General features: G+C 38.1%; 1 protein-coding gene across 3 annotated transcripts in view; it reads left to right on the top strand.

Annotated features, from left to right (window-relative positions):
- Positions 1-25,318, top strand: part of LOC133871099 (uncharacterized) — a 101,784-nt gene that overhangs the window by 45,237 nt on the left and 31,229 nt on the right. For all 3 annotated transcript variants that reach the window (XM_062308461.1, XM_062308462.1, XM_062308463.1), the window contains 18 exons: positions 5,963-6,086; positions 10,200-10,295; positions 10,410-10,481; positions 11,191-11,328; positions 11,584-11,737; positions 11,891-12,258; positions 13,967-14,415; positions 14,500-14,844; positions 16,575-16,799; positions 17,914-18,004; positions 18,147-18,224; positions 18,329-18,619; positions 18,732-18,929; positions 19,362-19,850; positions 20,603-20,764; positions 20,987-21,316; positions 21,402-21,484; positions 21,607-21,711. In XM_062308461.1, coding sequence (XP_062164445.1) covers positions 5,963-6,086; positions 10,200-10,295; positions 10,410-10,481; positions 11,191-11,328; positions 11,584-11,737; positions 11,891-12,258; positions 13,967-14,415; positions 14,500-14,844; positions 16,575-16,799; positions 17,914-18,004; positions 18,147-18,224; positions 18,329-18,619; positions 18,732-18,929; positions 19,362-19,850; positions 20,603-20,764; positions 20,987-21,316; positions 21,402-21,484; positions 21,607-21,711 — 3,798 coding nt within the window. The remainder of the gene's footprint in view (positions 1-5,962; positions 6,087-10,199; positions 10,296-10,409; positions 10,482-11,190; positions 11,329-11,583; positions 11,738-11,890; positions 12,259-13,966; positions 14,416-14,499; positions 14,845-16,574; positions 16,800-17,913; positions 18,005-18,146; positions 18,225-18,328; positions 18,620-18,731; positions 18,930-19,361; positions 19,851-20,602; positions 20,765-20,986; positions 21,317-21,401; positions 21,485-21,606; positions 21,712-25,318) is intronic.

Raw genomic sequence — 25,318 nt, 5'->3', positions numbered from 1 at the left:
ACAACTCCTTCCTTGACAACACGACCATCCAGGCTTGAATATCCCCAGAAAAATCAGGCGGCATTGTGACGTCCTCGGTAGCCTTGACATTGATTATATGGGGCATAAAATTCGTACCAACAGAACCTGCGTTGGACTCTCCTGTTATGGGCAAGGATTGGCTTGTCGGAGAGATGCGGGGTGGAGAAAAGCTTTCAATTCTTTTCCTGATCTCCTCCATCTGTTTGCTTGATTCCTTTTTCCACGCGAGGAATTCTGACTGCAGCTTTTCCCACCTTGCTCGTTCTTCTTCATTCCGGAAAAATCGGGAAGACATGGTGATGGTGTGGATTGGAGATTGTTGTAGAAAACAATCAACCTTCTCTCTGATACCACTTGATGCAATCAAATAATAAAAAGAAACAAAATAAAAGGGATAAAGACTACTTTGACAGAGCTGTGATCTCCAATGGCTACTTCGAGGGTGCCGTGACCTTAAAAGATAATAATAAAGGTTCTAGGTTTTCATAATATTCGGCATGCTTCTTTATTGATTAGGGTTACACTTATATAGAAGACGGCTAGGTTATAAGACATAACCATTAGATCTAGCCGTCATTACATTATGCAGGAAAATAACTAGAACGGAAATAAACTAATGAAAAATATATTCCTTATTAGCTAAAACACTTAAGAAAATAATATATGAAGAATATATTCCTTATTCACTGCTGTCTTGGGGATTCGGTATTACCACGTGTGTTGCCACGTAAGCCATAAAATTCTAAACGTATTAGTATACTCCCTGTGTACTTAAGGGCGCTTTACTAAATTTTTTTTTTCTTACAAAAAAAAAAATTGGCTTAGAAACCACATTTCCTTGCTTTTGATTTTATTTTGATGAATTCTGCCTCACTCATTGTATCTTCCCTTTATCCACTTGCTTTGGCAAATCTCGGGTTTTAGAAACCAAACCTTCTTCTCTACCTCTTTTTTTTTTTTTTTTTTTATAAGTAATGTCAATTCATTAATAAAGCGCTGAGGGGTAGCAATCCTAGTACACAAAAAGTATACAAGAGAACCCCTAATAGGAACAAACAGAAAATAAATTTAAAAAATCTGTATAAGTAAAAATATTTAAGCTATGATGAACCGTTATCCAAATATATAACGTGTTAAGCAAACGCTTCCGTAGCTCTAACATCGATGTCTCTACATTTTCAAAGTGCCGCGCATTACGTTCCCGCCAAAGCTACCGCATTAAACACAACGGGACGAATCGCCAAACTTCCTTAGCTGGACCATACCCAAACCTTCTTCTCTTCCTTGGGACATGAATAAACTAAAGATCAAAAGAATTAACCCAAACCTTCTTCTCTACCTTGGGACGTGACTAAACTAAATGACCAAAAGACTTACAGCTCTTACATTGAACCAGAATCCATGGATATTCCAATCCAATATTCACCATACGACCACTAGCACTGTTGAGTACAATTTCCCTAGGGTAAATGGACTTGGTATTAATTTCCAGCAAATCCAAGTCTCTCTCGGTCTTCTGTAATAGAATCAGCACTGAGAGGTTTCCCAACCCCACTCGCGACATAGCTCAAGCAAGTATGAGTCCAAAATTCCATAGGAAGATGTGTAAGCATAATCCATATTGGAATTGAAGTAAGAGACAACTTTAAAACTTGCATACCTGGTTCGCTCTTCTTCTGCCATCTTGACAATCTTCCCGTTACCACGACCTCGACCTCGACCTGATCTCCGAGCCATATACAACTAGCCAAATCAGAGGAAATCTGACTAGAAACCAGCCGATCGATCTGCCGATGACCGTCATGAGCCTCCACGCGCTAATTTTCTTCTCCCAAACAGCCAAAACACACAAAGGATCTCTAACACATATTTTACCCTTTCTCTCTATGTGTGTATTTAAATGCGTTAGCTTATCCTTTACACCTATATGCATTTAGTACTTTTAGTTGAGTTTGCCCTGATCCATCTCTTTGGTTGGACTGGAATATACTTTTTATTTTCGATAAGTAATGTCAATTCATTAATAAAGCACATAGGGATGCAACCCTAATACACAAGAAGTATACAAGAGTGCCCCTAATAGGAATGAACATAAAATAAATTTAAAAAGTCTGCATAATTAAAAACACTCAAGCTATGATGAGACGCTAGCCAAATATATAACGTGTTAAGCAAACACTTCCTTAGCTCCACCATTAATATCTCTACATCTTTAAAGTGCCGCGCATTCCGCCCCTGCCAAATACACCACATTAAACACAACGAAACTAACTGCCAAACTTCCTTTAGCTGGACCATACCCAAACGACGCACCTCAACTAGTCAACAACTCCAGCACTATTCGTGGCATAACCCTCTCTAACCCAAATAAAGTAAGAATGAAACTCCAAAGATCGCGAGTAACTTCGCAATGAAGTAACAGAAGTTCAATTGACTCCCCACGCTTTTAACACATACAACACCACTCAATCACTACGACATTCCTCTTTCGCAGATTGTCATGCTTCAAAATTTTACCTAAAGTTGCTGTCCATACAAAGAAAGCCATCCTTGTCGGAGCCTCAATACGCCAGATACTCTTCCACGGAAATAAGGGCCATCTTTCCTATTTAACACTTCATAATAGGACTTCACTTCAAAGAAACCCCTTTGGGAGGGGTTCCAAACGAACCTGTCATCCTCTCCATGTCGAACTGAAATAGAATAAAGCCGAGCGAAGAAAGAAAGTACAATTTCCATCTCCCAATCTTGGATTGGACGCGTAAAAATAACATTCCACTGAATAACTCCATTTTGAACAACCAAGTTATCTGCCACCATCGCATCTTTATTCCTCACAATACTAAACAAATTTGGAAAACATTGCTTCAAAAATCTATTCCCACCACCAATCATGCTAGAAAATTACATGTGATCCATCCCCAACCTCAAAACGAACAAAGTTGCTAAACTTATCCCACCCCCTCCTAATATGTTTCTACACACCCACTCCAAAAGTACCCAACACCTCTTTTGAACACCACCCACACTTAGCCTCTCAAATTTGACGTCAATCACCAATCGCCATAATGCCTCTCTCTCTCTCTCTCTACCATACCTCCACAACCATTTCCCCAGAAGAGCTCGATTAAACTGGATCCCAACCCACCTTAATGCAATGGAGTACAGATCTTGTTCTAATTCCCTAAATGAAATTTTGCCTTATCAAGTCGATTAGCCACACCCACTGGTATAGGGAACAACGACAAGGAGTACGTAGGGTTGGAAAGAGTACTTTTAAGAAGAGTCAGCCGACCACCCTTCGACAAATACATTCGCTTCCATCCAGCCAACCGCCCTTCCATTTTCTCAATGGCATCATTCCAAATAGACACGGCCTTATAAGAAGCACCCAACGGCAAGCCCAAGTATGTCATAGGCAAAGATGTGACCCGACATCCAAGGAGTTGAGCCAACCCTTCGACATCCTTTATCTCACTGATGGACCGGAATATAGTTGCTCGGATTAGAGACATATTTGATTAAAATTTTTAAAATTGAAGGGCTAGGCTAGGGGCAAAGTGATGAAAGATAAGAAGAATTCTTATTATTTATCAATACTCGAATGATACATCCAAGGCTGTTTATATAGAGAAACAACACACACTAATACGAAATTAGAATAAATGAGAACATATATGGAAAGGAAATCAAATCATATAAGCTCACACGACTCATCAGTAGGAGACTTATCAATTGGATTCTTGTCATGCTTTGGCATAAGAGCAGGGACAGGGAAATGGCTATTTATAGAAGACTTCTCTTTCCTTGGACTCTCCCCCTGAAGAGAAGTTTGGGGGATGAAAAATATGGTTGACTCAAAAAAGGTAACATCCATTGAGACAAAACTCTTCCGTTAAGGGGGATGATAACATTTATACCTCTTTTGAGTAGGGTAATAACCCACGAAAATACATTTGAGAGCTTGGAGATCTATTTTACACAGAGTCTGACCATGAATGTGGACAAAACAGATAGAACCAAACACCTTTAGAGAGACATTTGTGGAAGTTGAGAAAGGTGGAGACAATACTTCAAGAAGTTTGTTGAACTCTAAGACACGTGAGAGCTTCCTATTGGTGAGATATGTTGTAGTGAGTAATGCATCACCCCAATAAGATTTAGGTACGTGCATATCAATCATTAAGGACCGAGTTACCTCAAGATGTCGATTTCTCCGCTCAGCCACTCCATTCTGCTAGGGAGTATCAACGCAGGTGGTTTGATGGATAATACCATGTTCACAGAAAAAAGTACCGAGACTACTAGACAGATACTCATCCCCATTATTAGAATATACAATTTTGATAGTGGCATTAAATTGGGTCTAAATCATTCGGTGAGATATAGGAAAAAGAAAGGACAACTCACGGTTATCTTTTAACAAATAGACCCAAGTGGTCAGAGAAAAATCATCAATAAAAGATATAAACCACCGATGACCCAATAAAGAGACCACCCATGAAGGACCCCAAACGTCAGTGTGAACCAAAACAAATGGTGCATTGCTGTTAGTTATACTAGGAAAGGATGGCATCGGATGATGTTTAGTAAGTTCACAAGTTTACCCCTATTTTTTAAAAAAATTTATAGTTTTGGCCCCCCCAAATTATTATTTTTTTCAATTTGACCCCCCCCAAAACCTAAAAGCTGGCTCCGCCCCTGACTGAAACTTAGAGATAGGATTATGCAAAAATAAGGAAGGAAACATTTGTTGCAATAACAGAAATGAAGGATGCCCTAACTACTGATGCCAAAGCCAAATTCTTGCTAGAGAGTCATCTGTTCAAATGGTATGATAAGCTCGTGTGAGCTGAGCATCCATATAGTATAGATCATCTCTCAGACTACCACTACCTATTATCTTGCCCGTGCCTAGGTCTTGGAAAAAAGAGTAATCAGAATAGAAGACGACTATAAAATTTAACTCACGGGTGATAAGAGAAATAGACAATAAATTGGCTGCAAAATCTGGTATATGAAAACAGACGACAATGACATAGAAGGTGAGACAAAAATGGAGCCTTTGCTAGACATTGATAATAGAGGGCCATTGGCAATTCTGACCTTTTTCTTGCTTGAACGAAGATTATAAGAAGAAAACAAGGAAGATATGCTAGTCATGTGATCAGAGGCCCTATAGTCAATGATCCAAGAATCATCAGGTGGAGTAGCAGATGCATTTAGAGTGGACATTACCAGATACACCAACCGACAACCCTTATTCGTTTTGTTAAATAGGGAAACACCTAAAAACCAACAACCACGATCAGGGATTTGCGGGCTACACCAAACCCATGGACGATAGAAGCAATCACGACGATGATGACAACGTCACACCACTGATATAAAATGGTGATCTTGACGCCATAGCTCTCACACAAGCAATAATTTAGAGCCTCAGTCTTCTTCGATCAGCAGTAATATACCACTTTGGGTGAAAGAAACAAAGAAAAGAAAAAAAGGAAAAAAAACGATGTAGGAAGAACGAAGAGTACCGGGAAAAAAGAAAATTAAACCCTAATGTCTGATACCATAATGAAAGATAAGAAGGAAGAATTCTTATTATTTCTCAATACTCGAATGATACATCTAAGGTTGTTTATATAGAGAAACAACACACTAATATGGAATTACAATAAATGAGTACATATATGGGAAGGAAATCAAATCATATCAGCTGCATATCTTCAACACAGCAGTTTTTATATGGTTGCACTTGATTTCTGTGTGTCTTGTGGCCATCATTATAGCTAGACATCAGGTGAGGTCCCCAAGTGAGGCATCTTGCATCGGTAACTATAGAGAATTGTTGAAAGCAGCTAGATATCCAGCAGATAGTAAATTATCTTTTAATTGATCAACTGATGATGCCATCATGTTATTATCTTTTACTGTGCAGTTGCTTGCAAAGAGCGAAGTATGACATTGGAGAAGAAGCAGTTCATCGATTTTCGTTATCTGCTGAAGACAAAGCTACCCTTGAATTAGTTGAATGGGTTGATAGTGCCTTCAGAAGAGCATCTGTATGATTCAGATTGTTCAATTTTTTAATTCTAGATTTTATGCTTTCACAAAGTATTATTATCTATTAATGCACAACACACTCCTAGTGTTTCTCAAACACTTGTAAACTCTATATATGCTGAATAGACGCTCACTAGATGAGCAAGCTTGAAAAGCCAAATAATCTGATCTTCTACATTATCTGTATATTATTGCACATTTACAAGTATTTTTTTTTTTTTTTCGTTTACTTTACTTAAACGGAACTATAGATTTAAACATCAGAGGCTCTTATAGTGTCTAACTTTTGGTTGGTAATTCGTGATTTTTCCTTAACCAAATTTAGGCTATCGAATGTGTTTCCAGTAATATAACATTATTGAGTGATCGGTGAACATATTTCCTGCCCAGTCACTCGGTTGTGGTATGTGGTCACATGCTAGAACATCGGAAATTCCATGCTTTATATATGATTCTGTTATTGAAGTTTTCTTTGATGCACTAGTCACCCCTTGACCTTTCTTATTTTCCCATAACTTTTAGCAAATGATGTAACTGAACTATATTTCGCATCAATGTGAGTGCTGTTTCCCTTTATGTTATCATTATTGTGAAGGTTGTTTTAGTCAATAACCTCATATATTTGGATGCATAAAGAACCAGAAGTAGCAAGTGAAAGTTATGATGGTCATCATTGTCTGTAAGAAAACCCTTATTTGAAAAGCTAAATTTGCAGCCGTACCTGGTTAAACTGTTGGCTGCAGAGTAGACTTCCTTTATAGTTGGCATAGGAATGGTGTCTCTCTTGGTCTTAGGGCTCCTTCGTGTTGGGCTTGAGCCTGATGAGTTTTTCACTTGTTTATTTTATTTTATTATTGTTATAAGTAATGTCAAATTTTACTTAAAAAAGAAAAAGAAAAGTGTGAGGCATCCTTAATTACACAAAGAATATACAAAAGGAACACCTAGAAAGAGGAAAACAGAAAGGAAACAAAGACCCACAAAAACCCAAGACAACACCCATAGCGAAACCCCCACCCTTACCCTTGAGACCCACCACAACTGACAGAAAACACCCCCAAGAACAACCCAAAACCTCATAATACTGACATAGCCCTCTTCCCTTTGCCACGGCTAGAGCCCTCAAAATTAATGGAACATTCCAAGTTTTTGAGTTTCCTTATGCTTTTTGTGCCACGATTGGAAAGAGTAGCCGAGACCTCTTGACAATGTTCCTTATCAAGGCTTGTCAAGAGACTCCGTAATTGTTTCCCATCACCTCCTCAAGAAATTCCCAATAAAGGCCCAATCTCCATCGCACATTGCACAATCTTGGATTCCTCAACGTGCTGAACCCTGAACTCCCCCTTGTGCTGAACCCCATGCTGATCAAGGACCACCAAATCTGTCGGAGACTGTTCAACCGACAAGACCTGGGGACAAACCAAGCCCATCGTTTCCGACGTAGGCGAACAGCCACAAATCACAACAAAGGAACTCGGCCTGAGAAACCCCCTTTTCGGAGGAACTCGGCTCGCCAGGACATGGGCAACCTCCGACGAGGTCTGTGGAGAAGATACAAACCCAAATAACCGAGGCACAACAGGCAGAGCACTGATCTCCGACACAGCCTCTGTGATCAGACTATCATCCAAGTTCGATACCCTACTGGCCCCGGATTTACGGTTATAGAACGTCAAGGGCTTATGTGCCAAACACTGCCTCGGCGAAATCTATGCATCCTTTGGCAAAAACTTGGCTACTGCAAGACCAGATGGCGAAGCAAGAGCTTGGAGACCCATCTCAATCAGGGGTATGCTGCGCTTTTCCAAGAGCAGCACTTTACCTTGTTTATGACCAATTCGATCCTGACGCACTAGCAGGTACTGGAGAGGATTGCTACGATCGTTACTGTATCTGTATTGAAGTGATGTGACTAAGTGTTCGTTTGGTCTTATTATCTTATTTTAGTCTAAATTCTAAGTATCCACGTCCTCCAGCTACATCATTACTGTACCATGTTTAATCCATAGTTTTGCTTCTGTGGAACAGTAGACCCCCTAGGTTTTATGCAAGTGAGATACTGGCCTGATACCAACAAAAAGGGGATTCTGGTCTGCATTATCAGTGCTGGATGGATCAGTGCTGGATGGAGACCTGGTTCAAGATGTGTGTCTTGAGAGGTTGGCTTTTCTCAAAGTCAATTTCAGGTTAAAATTTGGGCTTCTTTTGAAGGATGTACTTGAAGGAGGTTAGTGATAAATGGTTCTTTGCATTGGTCCTTTCAAACTCTATTTTGGTGGAATAAAAAAATTTAATTGGTTTGGGAAGACAGTTTGTGACTGAAGAAGGGAAGATGCAATATTTCATATTTGCGAATATGAACAAACTTTGTGCACTGATGGGTCACTTTGGTGTTATTTCAGGATTAATGAGAAGTGGCAAAAGAAGACTTCCTGAAAATAAAAAATGTACTTCTTAGAGGAATTATACACAGAGAACCACTACTTTCTCTTTTATTGTATCAATTGCCTGGAAGGATGATCTAATGAGCATGAAATTTCAGACCAAATGGTTGAGTCACGAGTTATTGCTTTGGGTTCGCTGAAGTTGAGGGAAGTTCTGTTGATTCCTATTCTCTGGTGAAGCAGTGGTTGTTAAAAGGGTGGGAAATTTTGTTGTTAATATTTTATCAAGGCAGTGGAGTATAGAAGCATAATAAGGATGATGTGGTCTTCAAAGTGGAAGTATAGGAGAATGATCATATTAACTAAGGATTTGAGTTTCATGCTCTGTTAAGTGAGGACTTAGAATCGAAGTTGTTAGCCTGGGCCTTCTTTTATTCTGCCATCATTAAAATTCAGACTATACTCCACGAATCCTTGCTTTCCCCCTTCATTTGAACTCTGGTGGTGTTCAAAAGATTGTTAGATTTGATAGAAGTAAATACCTGTTCTATCCATGCAGCTCAGTCATCTTTATTTGAGGTGGTTAAGAAGTTCTGAACACCATTCTGTAAGTTGTAGTCTTCTACTTTATTTAATTACTTATAATATTTGGCCCTATATGCATTGAGTGTTTTACATAGAGAGAGTATGGAAATATTTTTGTCTGCGACGAACACTAGAAAAGAAAGGACTCCTCGTTCCATCTTTTGGTTGGCTACCTAGGCAGTGATCCTTTCTTCTTTTCTATGCGTTTGTGTGGTGGGCTTTAGGGTTAAAAATTGTGGCTTTAGGGGTTCCGAACGGTAGTTAGTGTTTGTAGGATAGGCAAAGATTTGAAGGCTAGTAGGAAAGAATAGGTTTTTGAAATTCAGGACAGCCTAAAACTGAAATTTCAGGGGTTTTGAATGGTTAATTTGATGGGAAGGATGGCTGAAGAACAAGAGGTTTAAAGTTTCTAAAGTCTTAAGAGAATTGGCTGAAATAAAGTGAAAAAGATGAGAATTGGTTGCTGTGGACTGGGTATTGAACACTGCTGAGAACAGTAAATTACTTGAGGCATCCACTCACAAAGTAAAATTTTGTCATTAATCATCTCTGAATTTGTTTGTGTTACACTCTTGCAGCTTAATTTTCCTAATAGGAAAAGGACTCAAATACAATTCCTAATTTGCTAGTAAATGAAACCATAGACCACATGTAAAGGCCGATTGGCTAAATAAGACTCTGCTAAGTATGACATAAAAGCTGTGGCTTCACTATAGCTCAATATCAGCAAGTACTGAAATTATATATAAAAAAAAAATCCTAACTGGAGACTTAAACAAAAGGTAATTATAAAATAGAAGTAAGGCACTAGTAACATAATAAACTACCAAAGACACTTATTCTTGGACACAAAAAGTCTTCATGCTTGGTCTAGAGGTGATTGTCTTATCTTAGAAGTTGATATTTCCTATCTAAACATGCTATAGGTACAATATTGATGTTTTAGCATATATTATGTATGTGATTTTTCTATATTGTGATATTTGATGTTTTTGTGTTGAGTACTCTTGTTTACTTTTGAATGAATCTTGTCTTGATTTCCTATAATTTTCCTCTCATATGTGAACTTATGATTTTTGCCTATGTGTTTTTTCGTCTCTCACAAACTGGATATATATGTATACACATTATCGTTTCCAGGTAGAAGATGTTGTCTCTCGTGCTGCTGATGGAACTTCTGCAGTACAAGATCTAGATTTTGCCTCTTTACGCTCCCAGTTAGGTCCTTTGGCTTCAGTAAGTGCTCAGAACGTTAATTCTCTATTCCCATATTCTCAATTGCTGGTAAAAGTGAATACCCAAGTTTCTTTTTATGTGATTATAGGCTGATGTATGCATATTTCCTGGCAGATTCTACTTTGTATTGACATTGCTGCTACTTCTGCAAGATCAGCAAAGATGTCCCAACAGCTTTTGAATCAGGTATGGCTCACTTATCTACAAATATATAGTTCTTACTTGGTGTGGCTGTAGTCATATGAATGACATTTATTTTTCTTCTAATGATGTTTGTCTTGCTTTTCAAGTAGTATTTTGATTTTCTAGATCCCCATTAAATAAGCAGAGTTTTTAAGAAAATGTCGAGGAATTTTTGATGGAATGACAGTTACAACAGTTTCATGCTAGTTCTTTAAACTTTCGTGAGAAATTAATGTTGTGATGGATATAGCAGAAATTCCAGGTTTTTTTTTGTTTTTGTTTTTTGTTTTTTGTTTTTTTGTTTTTGTTTTTTTGTTTTTTTGGTTCTGTTTTCTTACCACTTAGTGATTCATATTGAACAAATTCAAAAATGCTCTCACCAATGTTATTAGTTTCCTTTCACAAAGCTTATCCCGTAAACATTTTCTAGATGCCGGAATTCATTTCTTAAGTAGGAAGTTGATATGCAAGAATAATTTTAGTTTTCGAAAGAATATGATCTGCCCTTGTTGTTATCATTGATCAGTGATGACTTTGTTTGCTTGTAGGGAATATATTACTTTTGATACCCTGCATCTGCCACATCTTATGTTTTTCCAGTTTCATTGTTTCAATAGTTTTTTCGTCTTTTGTAGTTTTTAGCCACAGTTTCCTACTAGTTAGATGGTGTGCTGTGGTATTTTACACTATGCATTAACTTGTATTTCTCTAGGCGCAAGTTATGTTATCTGAGATATATCCGGGAGGTTCTCCAAAGATGGGATCCACTTACTGGGATCAAATCCTTGAAGTTGGAGTGATTTCTGTTTCACGGCGTGTTCTCAAGCGTTTACTTGAGTTTTTGGAACAGGTACAATATTATGTATGTATGTTTTTTGTTTTTTGAGAGGGAGTTTCTGTTAGCCCATTTACTACTGGTGTGGTTATGAATATGCAGAGTTGGAACTTGTTCGAAAATTCCAGTTGTTAATTGACTGAGGGAACAAGTGTGGAGAATTCTTTCCGTATTAATGTCAATCTTGAATTTTTCTTATAAAACTTTTTCAAAACAGTCAGTAAGAAGATATTTATTTGGTTATTGATCTTGCTCCATGGTCTGCTCCAGGATAACCCTCCTCTCCTTCAGGCCTTTTTGTCTGGGGAAATTATCATTTCTTCATCTAAGGAGTCCCACCGACTGGGGCAAAGAGAACGTGCTCTTGGTATGCTACATCAGATGATTGAAGATGCTCACAGGGGCAAGCGGCAGTTTTTGAGCGGTACTTTTTCCTTTTGACTCTTCTTTTGGGGTAGGGTCTGTTCTGGACTACGGACATTTCTTTTTGGACTTCCATTTTTTGAGTGGGGGAGCTAGGCTAAACTCTTACTATTTACTCTATGGCTTAAGGTGTCTTTATCTTGTAAAATTGTAGGTAAGCTTCATAATCTTGCAAGAGCTGTTGCTGATGAAGAAACAGAACCCAATTTTCCTAAAGGGGAAGGCACATATTCTGATAGAAAGGTTCTCTCTAATTTTGACAAGGATGGGGTTCTTGGGCTTGGATTAAGAGCTGTCAAACAGAAACCCTTAAGTTCAATGCCTGGGGAAACTGTTGCACAGTCTGTTGGCTATGATATCAAAGATTCTGGGAAGAGACTGTTTGGTCCGTTAAGTACCAAGCCCACAACTTATCTGTCACAATTTATTCTCCATATTGCTGCGATTGGTGACATAGTTGATGGGACTGATACAACTCATGATTTCAACTTTTTTTCGCTTGTGTTCGAATGGCCTAAGGATGTAAGATCTTTTATTTCCTGTGTTGAGATTATCCTCGTTTTTTTGTTTACAGATATTTCTGCTTCCAATTGCATTGTGGGGTAATTTTCTGAATAATGGAAATGCTTTTGAAAGCCTTACAGAGTCATAAGGAGCATGGTGTAGGATAAATTTGGACTTTCTTCAAGACATAGGGGAGAAATAATATAGATGGAAAATACATCATTCGCATGTATGAGCCTGCACGATATAGCGCATCACTTTGGAACTGTAGTATATGTCTCGATTTGTTTTTCCACAAAAAATTACTCTGTAAACACTTACAAAGATACATGCTTGCTTGCAAAAGTTTATATGATGAGGAATAATGATACTGTGAAAACTATTTAAGTCATACCTGTTGATTTGCCCTTTACATATATTTTACAAGTTGAATAGATGCCTATTCAATTATAAAATTTTCACACCATGAATGTTCAAGTAAAAAGAATTTCAAGTGTTTTGTGTTTTTGGTTTGGAAAAGTGTTTTGATGTGTCATAAATGTGAGAAATGTCTTATGGTGAGGTCCATATTTGAGAAAATATTTTCAGTGGAGCACACCTGCTTATTTTGAGAAAACCCAAATAGATGTAGAGCTGAACTCTTTTCTTATAAAAAAATTTAAAAATTAAAAAGAAAAAAAAGAGAGTGGCCGCATGGCCACCCCTCCTCCACTTAGGGTGGCCATGCGTACACTCTAATCCTTTTTATTTTTTATTTTGAAATAATCAGTTAGCTCTACCCTTACAAAAATTGAGCACATGTTTTGTCAAAGTATTACTGCAATAAGGTAAGAATATAGTTTTATAAGAAATGTTTTGCATTTTGAGAAGTATTTTGAGTTTTGAGTTGTTTGTTAATGTATTTGAGAAGAGTGAGAAATTCAAATTGAATACAAGAAACAAGAATACAGTGCACTGGCAAACATAACCAGGGAATTTGGTTTCTATGAATAATGACACTGGTGATATATTTGGGGAAATGCCCTCTTATTGCATGCTTAAAAATTCTGGTTTTCATTTTTGTGGTAATTTCTGCATGTTACTAAAATATACTATATATATAGGGTTCGTTTGGCAACACTTTCTAGGACAGTTTTTTGTTTTTTTTGCAAGAAAGTAAAGGAATTAACAAACAAGTCAATACACAAAACACTCAAAACTACTTTCACCTTTATGTTACATCACAACCAAAAAGCAAAAAACACCATTTAAAAAAGTTTTACCAAACAAACCCATAAGAGCATTGGTAGGTTGAGCTCTATATTTCCAATAAAGATGATTTTAACCTGTTAATTGTAAACCATGTGTAAAGTGATTATGTTGGTGTTTTTTTTTTAGATAAGAGGGGAATGATTATTTATGTATGAGTGAAATAGAAGTTTTGATTAGCTAGATTCAAATTCAACTGTAACATAGTGATATCTTGTAAGTACAGAAACTGTCAATAGTTCTTTACCTTATGCTTTAATACTGTTGAAATCCTACCCCTACATGCCCCATACATAACTATATATGTAATGACCAATCCAACTTATACTTCATTGAGGACATGTAGGAAGTAAGGTTCTAAAGTACAACATAAATTTTTTAGTGAGTCTCAATTACAAGTTAATGCTTTAAGGAGTAAGCATATCTACATTTCCCCAGGATCATAAATACGTTAATGTCTTGTTATTGTATCTTGCAGCTGTTAACTCGTCTGGTCTTTGATCGAGGCAGCACTGATGCAGCTGTAAAGGTAGCTGAAATTATGGGTGCAGATTTTGTGCATGAAGTGATTTCTGCATGTGTACCTCCAGTTTATCCTCCACGGTCTGGTCATGGATGGGCCTGCATTCCTGTCATTCCTACCTGCCATAAGAGTGGTTCTGAAAATAGAGCACTCTCACCCTCATCTAAAGAAGCTAAACCTAATTGTTACACCCGTTCCTCGGCAACACCTGGACTCCCGCTTTACCCTCTCCAATTAGATATAGTAAAACATTTGGTTAAAATGTCTCCAGTGAGGGCTGTCCTAGCATGTGTTTTTGGGAGCAGTATATTGTACTCTGGCGGTGAATCTTTCAATAATGGACTAGTTCAGGCACCTGATGCTGACAGGTTATTTTATGAATTTGCACTTGATCAATCTGAGAGGTAAGATACACACTTGGGGAGTAATTTTCACCTGTCTGATTTTCATTATGGTTGTGTAGTTAAACCTTGTATTTTGATGTCCAGGTTCCCAACTTTAAATCGATGGATACAAATGCAAACTAACCTTCATCGAGTATCAGAAGTTGCTGTAGCAACCAAGCAAACAGCTGATGATGCCAAGTTTAAACCCGAAGCAAGATCTGCTGTTAAGAGACTCCGCGAGCATGACAATGACACTGAGTCAGAAGTTGATGACATTGTTTCCAGCGGTAATATTTCAACAGCTTTGCAAAACTCCATTGGTGAGCGGGTTGCAGCTCCTGAGTCTTGGCATGATTCATCAAAATATGAGGTTGCTGATCTTGATACTACAGTTTTTCTTTCTTTCGACTGGGAGAATGAAGAACCCTATGTAAAAGCTGTTGAACGGTATCACTGCTTGTTATCTCTTTTTTCAGCATCCCTTAACCATATATTGATAGTTCACTTTTTTGGTCTTTTCAGTTATCTTCTTTGGTCATCTTTGTTCCGTTGTTGTATATGATTTTTCAAGTGTGCTGCAAGTAGAAAAATAAAGAATAATAATGAAGGAGGAGAGAGAGAATTAGAGAATGGTGTTCTTATTCCTTGATATTTATTGATACGGTTACATAGGTTAAATAGAAGAGACCTACGAACTAATATGGAAAGAAATATATTACAAAGATCAAATCAGAATAATAATAGGCATAAATCAAGTAGGACCAAATCATATCGATAGTTTCCATCTTCAACACTCCCCTTCAAGCTAAGTCATAGATGTCTCGCATGCTCTGTAAGCAACATAACAATTCCCCTCATTTATTTTCACTTTTTCTAAAAACAATCCCATCAAAACATTCTAACTTTTTTCACTTTTTATATCACATCAATAATTTTTTATTACTATTTAAATAAATAATCCACTACAATACAAAACTTTTTCACTTTTCCATACAAATTCTTTTTACTTTATATTACATCAATCACTTCTCACTACTACTACAAAAAAAATCCTACTCAACAATCTTTACCAAACATAACCCCCCATTTGTTAAGATATTTGCAAGTTGTTATTTTGTCTTCACAAATGGTGTCTAGATGATATCTTCTGAATGACCCCCTCGACTTATAGGACGGCCACGGAATCTCTAACAAGTCTCCCGACATCTTGAGCCTCGTGTGTAGATAGTTGGATTCTTACTATCGGAGGTCACCTGACTCTTTATCCCCACATTTTGTGAGTTTTAGACATCCAACTAAATAGCTCATTTTTGTGTGGAGGTCACTTGACTCTATCTTTACTTTTGTGTGAATTTAGACATCCAACTAGACCCTAAGCCCACACGGGCGGTGATACGACCAAGGGAGAACAACCAAACAAGAGGTTTAGAAAGATCTAAACCTAAACCTGTTTTGATACCAAGTAGAAAAATAGTGAATAATAGCAAAGGAGGAGAGAGAGAATTGGAGAATGATATTCTTATTCCTTGATATTTCTTTGATATGGTTATATAGGTTAAATAGAAGAGAGCTACGAACTAATCTGGCAAGAAATAATAACATATTACAATAAGATCAAATCAGAATAACATCAGGCATAAATCAAGGAGGACCAAATCGTATCGATATTTTACCTCTTCAACATTGCATCCTAATATACTCGTTCGAAATGTAATAATAACCAGGGTCATTTTGTCAATTTCTTGTTCAGCTATATCTGGTAAATTCGACCCTTGTATATGACGGAAAATATGACAATAAGAATTGTAAGATGGTTCTATTGATGGAAGTAAAAAAGGAACAAATGAAGATGCATCAAAGCCTAGATATTAGAGGATACTTTATGTATTATTATGATTTGCTTTTTCAGCCTCTAGGAATTTTTTTATGTAGAAGTTTCCAGATTCTTCAGGGCATATTGGTCAGAAAACAAGGGGTTCATTTTTTTTTTTTAATTTGCATGTGATATGTGTAATAAACAAAATTAGTGGCATATCCTACTAAAATTTTCCCCACCATTCTTTTCCCGCGCGGGGTGGTGGGGGTGTGTTGGGTTTTAGGTTTTAGTGGTTTGTTGTTCTTTTTTCTTCCCATATACTTAGAATAATATTTTTGGCACTCTTTGTTCTCTTTGATAGGTTTATCGATGAAGGAAAACTAATGGATGCTCTTGCACTTTCGGATCGCTTTCTAAGTAATGGAGCATCAGACCGTTTACTTCAGCTACTCATTGAACGTGGGGAAGAGAGCCATTCAATCTCTGGACAACCTCAGGGGTATGGCGGTCATAACGTCTGGAGCAATAGTTGGCAGTATTGCCTGCGGTTGAAGGATAAACAACTGGCTGCTAGTCTTGTCCTCAAGTATGTATGGGTCTTTTCCATTATTGTGATGAATGCTTGCTGATATTTGAGATACACATATAATTGTTTGTGACCAGCTTCTCTTTTTGATTCTGTTTTTCAAATGTGAAGCAGTTCTTTTCTTCTCCTTGTTAGCCCATGCTCTTTTATATCTAAGATTTTAAAATCATTACACAGGGTCTGCTTGATATATATAATTGGTCCACATCCTGACTACTTAAGCGTTTAGGGTTGATGGTTTCTAACATAGCATCAGAACTTGGTTTGTTTTTGTTAAAGTATTAATTAAATGATTAAATTTACCAATTCCTATCGGCTTAAGCTTTTGAGATAAGTGATAATTTAGCATGGTATCAAAGCAAAAAGTTGTGAGTTTGAACCTTGTATCCGTCAATTTACCCCTCCCCATTTCAGTTAAATATTCTATGTGTTGGGTCTCACCTATGAAAATGGATGTTTGAGCCCACACATAAGGGGAAGTGTTAAAGTATTTATTAAATGATTAAATTTACCCATTCCTATCGGCTTAAGCTTTTGGGATAAGTAGTAATTTAACAGTTTTAAAGATCTAGCGATGAAAGATTGGATTGGGAAACCCACTCGTTTCAGGTTTGGTTTGGTGTTTGTTTCTATTTCCATTTCCATTACGTTTTGGATGTACATATGAAGAGGGAAGAAGAAGAAAGGGGAGGGTGGTTCTTCTGTTAATGTGTACCCGATACACTTATTTGGCCCACTTCCTGACAGTTTTAACCTGTTGGGATGGATAACATAAGCTCCACATCCCTTGATGTTAAATGATAGGGCTGGAAATGTGATCCGATCCCCTTATGAATTTTGAAAGTATTATTCCTGGTTTTTGATATGCACACAGATGCTCAGATGTATATATACACACAACTTTTTCCCCCTTGTGTTTTGTTTTTTGTTTTTTGCTATATATTACCAATTGCAATTTACAATCAGCAAAACCCTTCTCACAATATCTCAATCTTATAATATCTTCTGTTCTGCAACTCTAATGGGGCTGTATATGTGTAAATGATGATTTATGCGAAATATTTGGTATGCTTATACCTGTAGGCCGTAATCTTTTAGACACATTTTACTCCAGGTATATGCACAGATGGGAACTTGATGCTGCTTTGGATGTTTTGACCATGTGCAGCTGCCACCTGCCACAAAGTGATCCACTTAGGAATGAGGTGCTGGTTTTATTTGTTATTTGCTTCATCGTAATTTTTCATTATTTGTATTTGCTTGAAGCTTGATATGATTCCTTTAGCATTAATATTTCTGCTTTAGCCCATTACTTTTCTTGGTGATATAGTTTTTTGGGTTACTCAGGTCTTCCAAATGAAACAAGCTTTGCAGAGGTACAGCCACATACTAAGTGCAGATGACCATTATAGTAGCTGGCAAGAGGTTGTTATTCTCTCTTGATCTAAATGAAGATGACAAACATGGAATAAAAAAGTGGCGTAAGTCCTGCTTGGAACTATTTAACCATAACAGTTGTTAATTGGCAGGTTGAAGCAGAATGTAAGGAAGATCCTGAGGGCTTGGCGCTTAGATTAGCTGGAAAAGGAGCTGTTTCTGCTGCTTTAGAAGTGGCTGAAAGTGCAGGATTATCTATAGATTTGCGGAGAGAACTGCAGGGCCGGCAACTTGTAAAGCTTCTCACTGCGGATCCTCTCAATGGTGGGGGTCCCGCAGAAGCTTCACGGTTTCTTTCTTCACTACGTGACTCCGATGATGCTCTACCAGTTGCCATGGGTGCAATGCAGTTGCTACCCAATTTACGTTCTAAGCAACTTCTTGTAATTACTTGTCCTGTTTCTTGGAGATGCAATTTGATTACATTCAATGTGTTATTTGGGTATTGAAATTTCATGTTTCTTCATTATGACTTTCTTTTGTGCCTTTTCAAAGGTTCACTTCTTTCTGAAGCGAAGAGAAGGAAATCTGTCAGATGTTGAGGTTTCGCGGCTTAACTCATGGGCCTTAGGTCTTCGTGTTCTGGCTGCCTTGCCTTTGCCATGGCAGCAAAGATGTTCTTCGTTGCATGAACACCCTCATTTGATCCTGGAGGTGCTTCTGATGAGGAAACAACTACAATCTGCTGCTATGGTATTGTAATTCTTACTTCTTCTTTTTCCCCCGAGTAAATACATCAAAACAAAAAAGAACGAAATAATGCAAGGCAAACAAAGAGATGGGAAAACAGACGAAAAGAAGCAAACAACAGGAGGGAGGGAGGACAGTACATGGGCGAGACACTTAAATTATGCTTAAAACAGTGGGTAATGCGATGGACTTTGTGAATGGAGCAAAGGGGAATCTGGTAAAAGAGGCGAAGGGCATCATTGATAATGGGATCAATCTGCCGGAGAACTTATTAGATGCCTTATTTAACATGCACTTTTCTTCGAAATTAATTATAATTAATTGTACAGTTTGGAATACGTGTTGATCACGTCTTTTAAAATTTACCAAAAAAAAAATTATTTTCCTCTACTGTTTATGCAACAAACATTATATTTGGATTATATTTGTCAACAGATCCTTAAAGAATTTCCTTCATTGAGAGACAACAACGTAATTATTGCATATGCTGTAAAAGCTATTACTGTCAGTATTATCTCTCCCCCCAGAGAACATCGGATATCTGTTTCTGGAACAAGGGCTAGGCAGAAAACAAGAGCAGGTGTTCCTGCAAGGTCATCTTTTAGCAGCAGTCTAAGTAACTTGCAGAAAGAGGCTCGGAGAGCTTTTTCTTGGGCTCCACGAAATGCTGGAGACAAGGCTGCTCCTAAAGATGTTTATCGGAAAAGAAAGAATTCTGGTTTGACTTCATCCGAAAGAGTTGCATGGGAGGCTATGACCGGAATTCAAGAGGATCGTGTTTCATCATATCCGGCAGATGGGCAAGAACGGCTTCCTTCTGTTTCAATTGCTGAGGAATGGATGCTGACAGGTGATGCAGTTAAGGATGAAGCTGTTCGTGCATCTCACAGATATGAAAGCGCCCCTGACATTACTCTCTTTAAGGTATACTAGTGAAACAGGTGAAACATGTTTGGTTCATGTTGGAAGCTTAGCAATGTGTAGTATTATATGAATTATCCATTTAGTGCTGGTGCTTTCTTTATATGTATAGCCTATTACTATAAATCTAGACTAGGATGAGCATTAGTCAAAATAAGTGAGAGTGTGAGAGTGATTAGGTGCATATAACTCATTGTGCGAGTGGGAGATTGTTTATCTCTAGCTCAAATAGGAGCACATCACTGATTTATCTAGGAGCTCATATTTGGGCCTCAAGGTGAGATGGGTCAGGAACCATATTTAGAGTGTTTGGGTGTATTACTAAATATATTTCTTTTATGTTATGGGTGCAACACATACTAGCAAACAAGGATGGTGTTTTTACTCTTTGTATATGAGGTGTATAAGTGCAGCTGTGGGTTAATCGTGCATATTTTCACTTAAACTATAGCTCTGGTATACATTACAATTTTTTTTACCAAATCTTGAATCTGTCTATATACCCTGTAAGAGATTTATGAGAAGTTGTGGTTTATGTCTGTTGAAAATTGTGATATTTTGAACTTTTTCTCCTGCTGAAGCACCAGAAGACAAAGATGTTGTAGTAAGTGGCTTCTCTTTGCTTTGTAGTTTATGCAGTTCTGGTTGTAAACTGTGTGAATTTGGTATAACTTCTATTTCGTTGGTGATTTGTGCATAAATGTTTTTTAATTTTATGCATGCTGCTGCGAGTCTTCTGAATGTTCTGTTTATAGGCACTGCTTTCTCTGTGCTCTGATGAGTTAGTATCTGCCAAAAGTGCCCTGGATTTGTGTATTAATCAGATGAAGAATGTGTTGAGCTCCCAACAGTTGCCTGAGAATGCATCCATGGAAACAATTGGTCGAGCATACCATGCCATGGAGACAATTGTACAGGTATTACCTTTGCCTGACCCCTGGAGTCCATGTAACGTGAAGCAATGGTTTTCAACTATCTTTGTGTATCATATGTTAGTTATTAAAAATCCAAGGTCAAAATAGGCAGTGACATGCACTTTTGCTTTCCTTACATACAGATGATTATTGGATCATTATCTGATTTCCTTTACATGCAGTTTAGTTTGTAATGCTGAGTGAGATTTCCATGTTGCGTGTCAGGGACTACTATATTGTAGATCCATTATGAGAAAGCTTACAGGGGTTAGTGATATATCAAGTAATTCTGAAAGAAATAGGGATGCCGATGATGCATCATCTGATGCTGGTAGCTCCAGTGTGGGTAGTCAGTCCACAGATGAGTTATCTGAACTTCTCACACAGGCAGACATCTGGTTAGGGCGTGCTGAGCTGCTTCAAAGCCTCCTGGGATCAGGAATTGCTGCTTCTCTTGATGATATTGCGGATAAGGAGTCATCTGCTCGTCTCCGTGACAGGTTGATTGTAGATGAACGATACAGCATGGCTGTATATACTTGCAAAAAGTGTAAGGTAAACATTATGCCTGATCATTGTTGTAGTTCACGCTGATGGTCTTTAGTGGTATTGAGCTTATGACTTTTGGGGCTTCTCTCAGATTGATGTTGTTCCTGTGTGGAATGCATGGGGACATGCTTTGATTCGGATGGAGCGCTATGCACAAGCTCGGGTGAAGTTTAAGTACGTCGAATTTATGTTTGCTTAGAAATGTTTCAGACATTATATGTTCTCCCTGTCTCTCATTCCTCTCAAGTGGGGATACAGATGGTCTTGTTCTTTATTTCCTATTCAATTGTTTTCAGGCAAGCTCTTCAATTGTATAAGGCTGATCCTGCACCTGTCATTTTAGAGATAATTAATACAATCGAGGGAGGTCCACCAGTTGATGTTTCAGCTGTTCGTTCCATGTAAGATATCAGCAGCTTTTATGTCACAATACCTTTATTTATTATTGTCTTAAAATTCTTGTTTGGTTGCCATTGAACTAGTAACTGAACCAACTTTGTACCAAGATCCATGCCAGGCTAGGCTTTAATTTATACGAGATCTACAGTCCCTGCTAGTGACAATTTTGTCTTGATATGTGCTGAAATTTCTGTATTTTGTGATGTTATAATACTATATTGAAGACTGTAAAGAAGAATGCGTAATTCGTTTAAATTAGCATAACTGCACACCTAGAACTAGAGCTGCTACCTTTAGCTAGCAATTATCACTTAGACACTTTTGACTATAATAACCTGTAAAAGTTTATTTATTTGGTCTTTTTGGATGAGAAGATAGTAAGATAGTTTGATTTTGTATGGTTCTTTCCCTTTGCTGTATAAACTTGATAATCTACACTCAACTAACTGACGGAGTCTTAATTCAAACTGGAAAGGGTGGATTACATATAACTTTTTTTTTGTTTTTTTTGCAATGGGGCCCTTTTTTGATGATGAAGAAGCATTTTAATTTTGAAATTTCAAGTTCAGTATCTGATGCAAAAGACGAAACGCGAAATATTTATTTATGGGGTTATTAGGATTTAATTTACTGTTTGATTTAATTTTTGATAGTCAATGGTATTGTTTAGGTAATTCAATAAATAGGTGACTGTCCTAGAGTATTTTCGGAAGTTTAATAAATCGGCGTTGTCCTAGATTATTTTAGGTAAGTCAATAAATGGGTGTTGCCCTAGGGTTTAGTCGTTAGTCTATTTTAGTGTATTTTGTGCTCTAATGGAGGGAAACATGATTGAATAAGAAAATGTAGAATTGATTCTTCTGCCTCTCTTTCTCTCCCCCCTTCGCCAGCTTCTTCTCTTTTTCTCTCATCTTCCCCTTTTCTCTTTTCCCAGCTTCTTCCTTTCTCTTCTCTCTCTCTCTCTCTCTCTCTCTCTCTCTCTCTCTCTCCTCTCTTAGCCTTTTTGTCCTTTTCTGCAATTTTGTTGTGTGATTTTTGTGACCATTTCGTCCCCCATCAAATTGGTATCAGAGCCAAAACTTGATTGTTTCCCCTAACAATCTTGTGATCCATGTTTGTCATACACCATTGGATCTAGTTCCATGACAACCACCACTCAGATACAGATGATATCCACTATCTCACGCCTCCCCACAACCGCCCGAAGCATCCTGTGAAACTTGACAGTTTGCCATCCACCCATAACCCACTCGCCACTCGCCACCGCCACCGCCACCCCACACCAAACCCACCACCACGCACAGCCATCCAACACCCATACCCATCCACCATGCCTTTTGGTGCACGACAATATACCCTTCGTTGGCGGTGAACACCTTGCCCGGAACAACCGCCCCAAGCCACCATCTTGCACAGCGCTGCCGACCACAGTGCCCCCTTTGGCTGTCCTCTCTGTTAGCGCACCGTCTAGACCGCACCACAATTGCCGACCCACTTTACTCGATGACCCCCTGTGCGCGAAAGAGAGACTGGTGCGTAGTGTCCTTCCATGTCAATCACCAGTGCGCTGTCACTCTATCACAGTCCCATCAGCCTCTGCAGTCTTTACCGGGAGCCTTGACTCCAAACACACCCACCTGCACTGCATCCACACCACAGTTCTTGCTCCCATTGTTGTGCGAAACATAAACTGAAGTGTGTTTGAAGCTTTGGTCAGCAGGTCAAAGTGCATAAAAAAAATTAAAAAATGTGTTTTGGACGCTGCTGCCTAAACTAGTTGGACCGTTTTGTAAAGGTTGGGCTTGGACCCACACATTTTCTGAGCAAATGTGATGAGGAACGCAGTAGCAAGACTTTATTGGGTCCTTTAATTTTATTTAAGTTTTAATTGAATTATTAGTTTATGTTTTATTTAATTTTATGAGTAAGTTATTTTTGTAATTCAATAAATGGGCATTGTCGTTGTCCTAGATTATGTTAGGTAAGTTAATAAATGGGTGTTGCCCTAGGGTTTAGTCGGAGTCTATTTAAGCATGTTTTGTATTCCAATGGAGGCAAACTTTGATAATAGAATATAATTATGAGAAAGTGATTTTCTCTTTCCCTCCCTTGTTTCTTCTCTCTTCTCTCTCTTCACGGCTTTTTCCTGGCTTCTTTCTCTTCTCTTTCCTCTATTTTCTTTCTCTTTATTCTTACTTTCACCCTGTGGTTTCTTTTATTAATGTTTGTCCTGCATCAACTTGGTATTAGAGCAAACCTGGTTGTTTTCCTTAACAATTGTCCAATCCACCACCTTGAATCCCCAGCAAATCCAACACCATGACAAGTATCACGCCCACACTGCCACTATCCACAATCACAAACGTCCCTACTGCTGTCCATAGTACACTTTGAAACCCAAGCACTTCCATACAACCCAAACCATGACTGTTTTTGAAAAAGGAAACGCAACTTTCAAAACACCACTACACAGCATCATCCTTCGGGGCAACCAATGGCCGGCAAAACCCAAACCCCAGCCACCACGTTACCAAAAACCCCAGTCAGACTAAACAGTCAAGCAAAAAAACTCACAAAAACCCGCTGCACCTCGTTACCCCACCAGAAGCCACAGAATATGTCATTGACACCCCACGACCCAAACCCACCAGCGTGCACTGCCACCACCCAAATCCACCACTGTACCACAGCTCCACGGCTTGCTCAGCTCACGAATTCAACATCTTGGGTTTGGATCCAAGATTTTCTGAGTATATGTTTCAACCTACAAGATTTTAAAACTGGAGGTCGAGTTTTCTCCAACCAGGTGAGAATGATGCAGAACGCAGCAACAAGATTTTATTGGGTCATTGAATTATTAGTTTATGTTTTATTTAATTTTACGTGTCAGTTATTTTTTTTAATTCAATAAATGGGCAACGGTGGCATTGCCGTTGCCCTAGGTTATGTTAGGTAAGTCAATAAATTATGTTAGGTAACTTAATAAATGGGCACTGCCCGAGGGCTTAGTTAGAGTCTATTTAAGAATGTTTTGTACTCCAATGGAGGCAGACTTTGATGATGAAATAAAATTATGAGAAAGTGATTTTCTCTTCCCCTCCCCAATTTCTTCTATTTTCTCTCTCTTTACCTGCTTTTTCTGACTTATTTCTCTTTCTAGCTTCTTTATCTTCTCTTTCCTCTATTTTCTCTCTTTAAGTGTCTTTTGTCTCCCCTTTCCCCAGCTTCTCTCTCTCTCTTCTCCTCCCTTTCTCTTTTCCCGGCTTCTCTCTTTCTAGCTTCTTCCTTCTCTTCTTTCTCTCTCCTCTCTCAGCTTCTTTCTCCTTACTTTGCCCTAATTTTACTGTGTGATTTTTGTGACTATTTTTCCCCCCATCAGTATCTCCTAGTGCTCTTACCAGTTACCATTAAAGTTCACAAACCAATATTGGATGAGGAGTAAACTTTGTATTTGATTCACTTATGGTTTGCAAACGGAAAAACTTGGATTTACATGTACCAAAATGTGATGCATAGAACCTTTAGTCTGAAGTGATATCTATAATCAGCTGCATCAAATTTAACTATTTTTCTTTGCAACATCACTCTTTTAGAATCACCCTAAGCTGG

The sequence above is a fragment of the Alnus glutinosa genome, chromosome 6, assembly GCF_958979055.1.
Source record: "Alnus glutinosa chromosome 6, dhAlnGlut1.1, whole genome shotgun sequence".
In the NCBI taxonomy this organism is placed as follows: Eukaryota; Viridiplantae; Streptophyta; class Magnoliopsida; order Fagales; family Betulaceae; genus Alnus; species Alnus glutinosa.
This window is presented reverse-complemented; position numbering and strand designations above follow the sequence as displayed.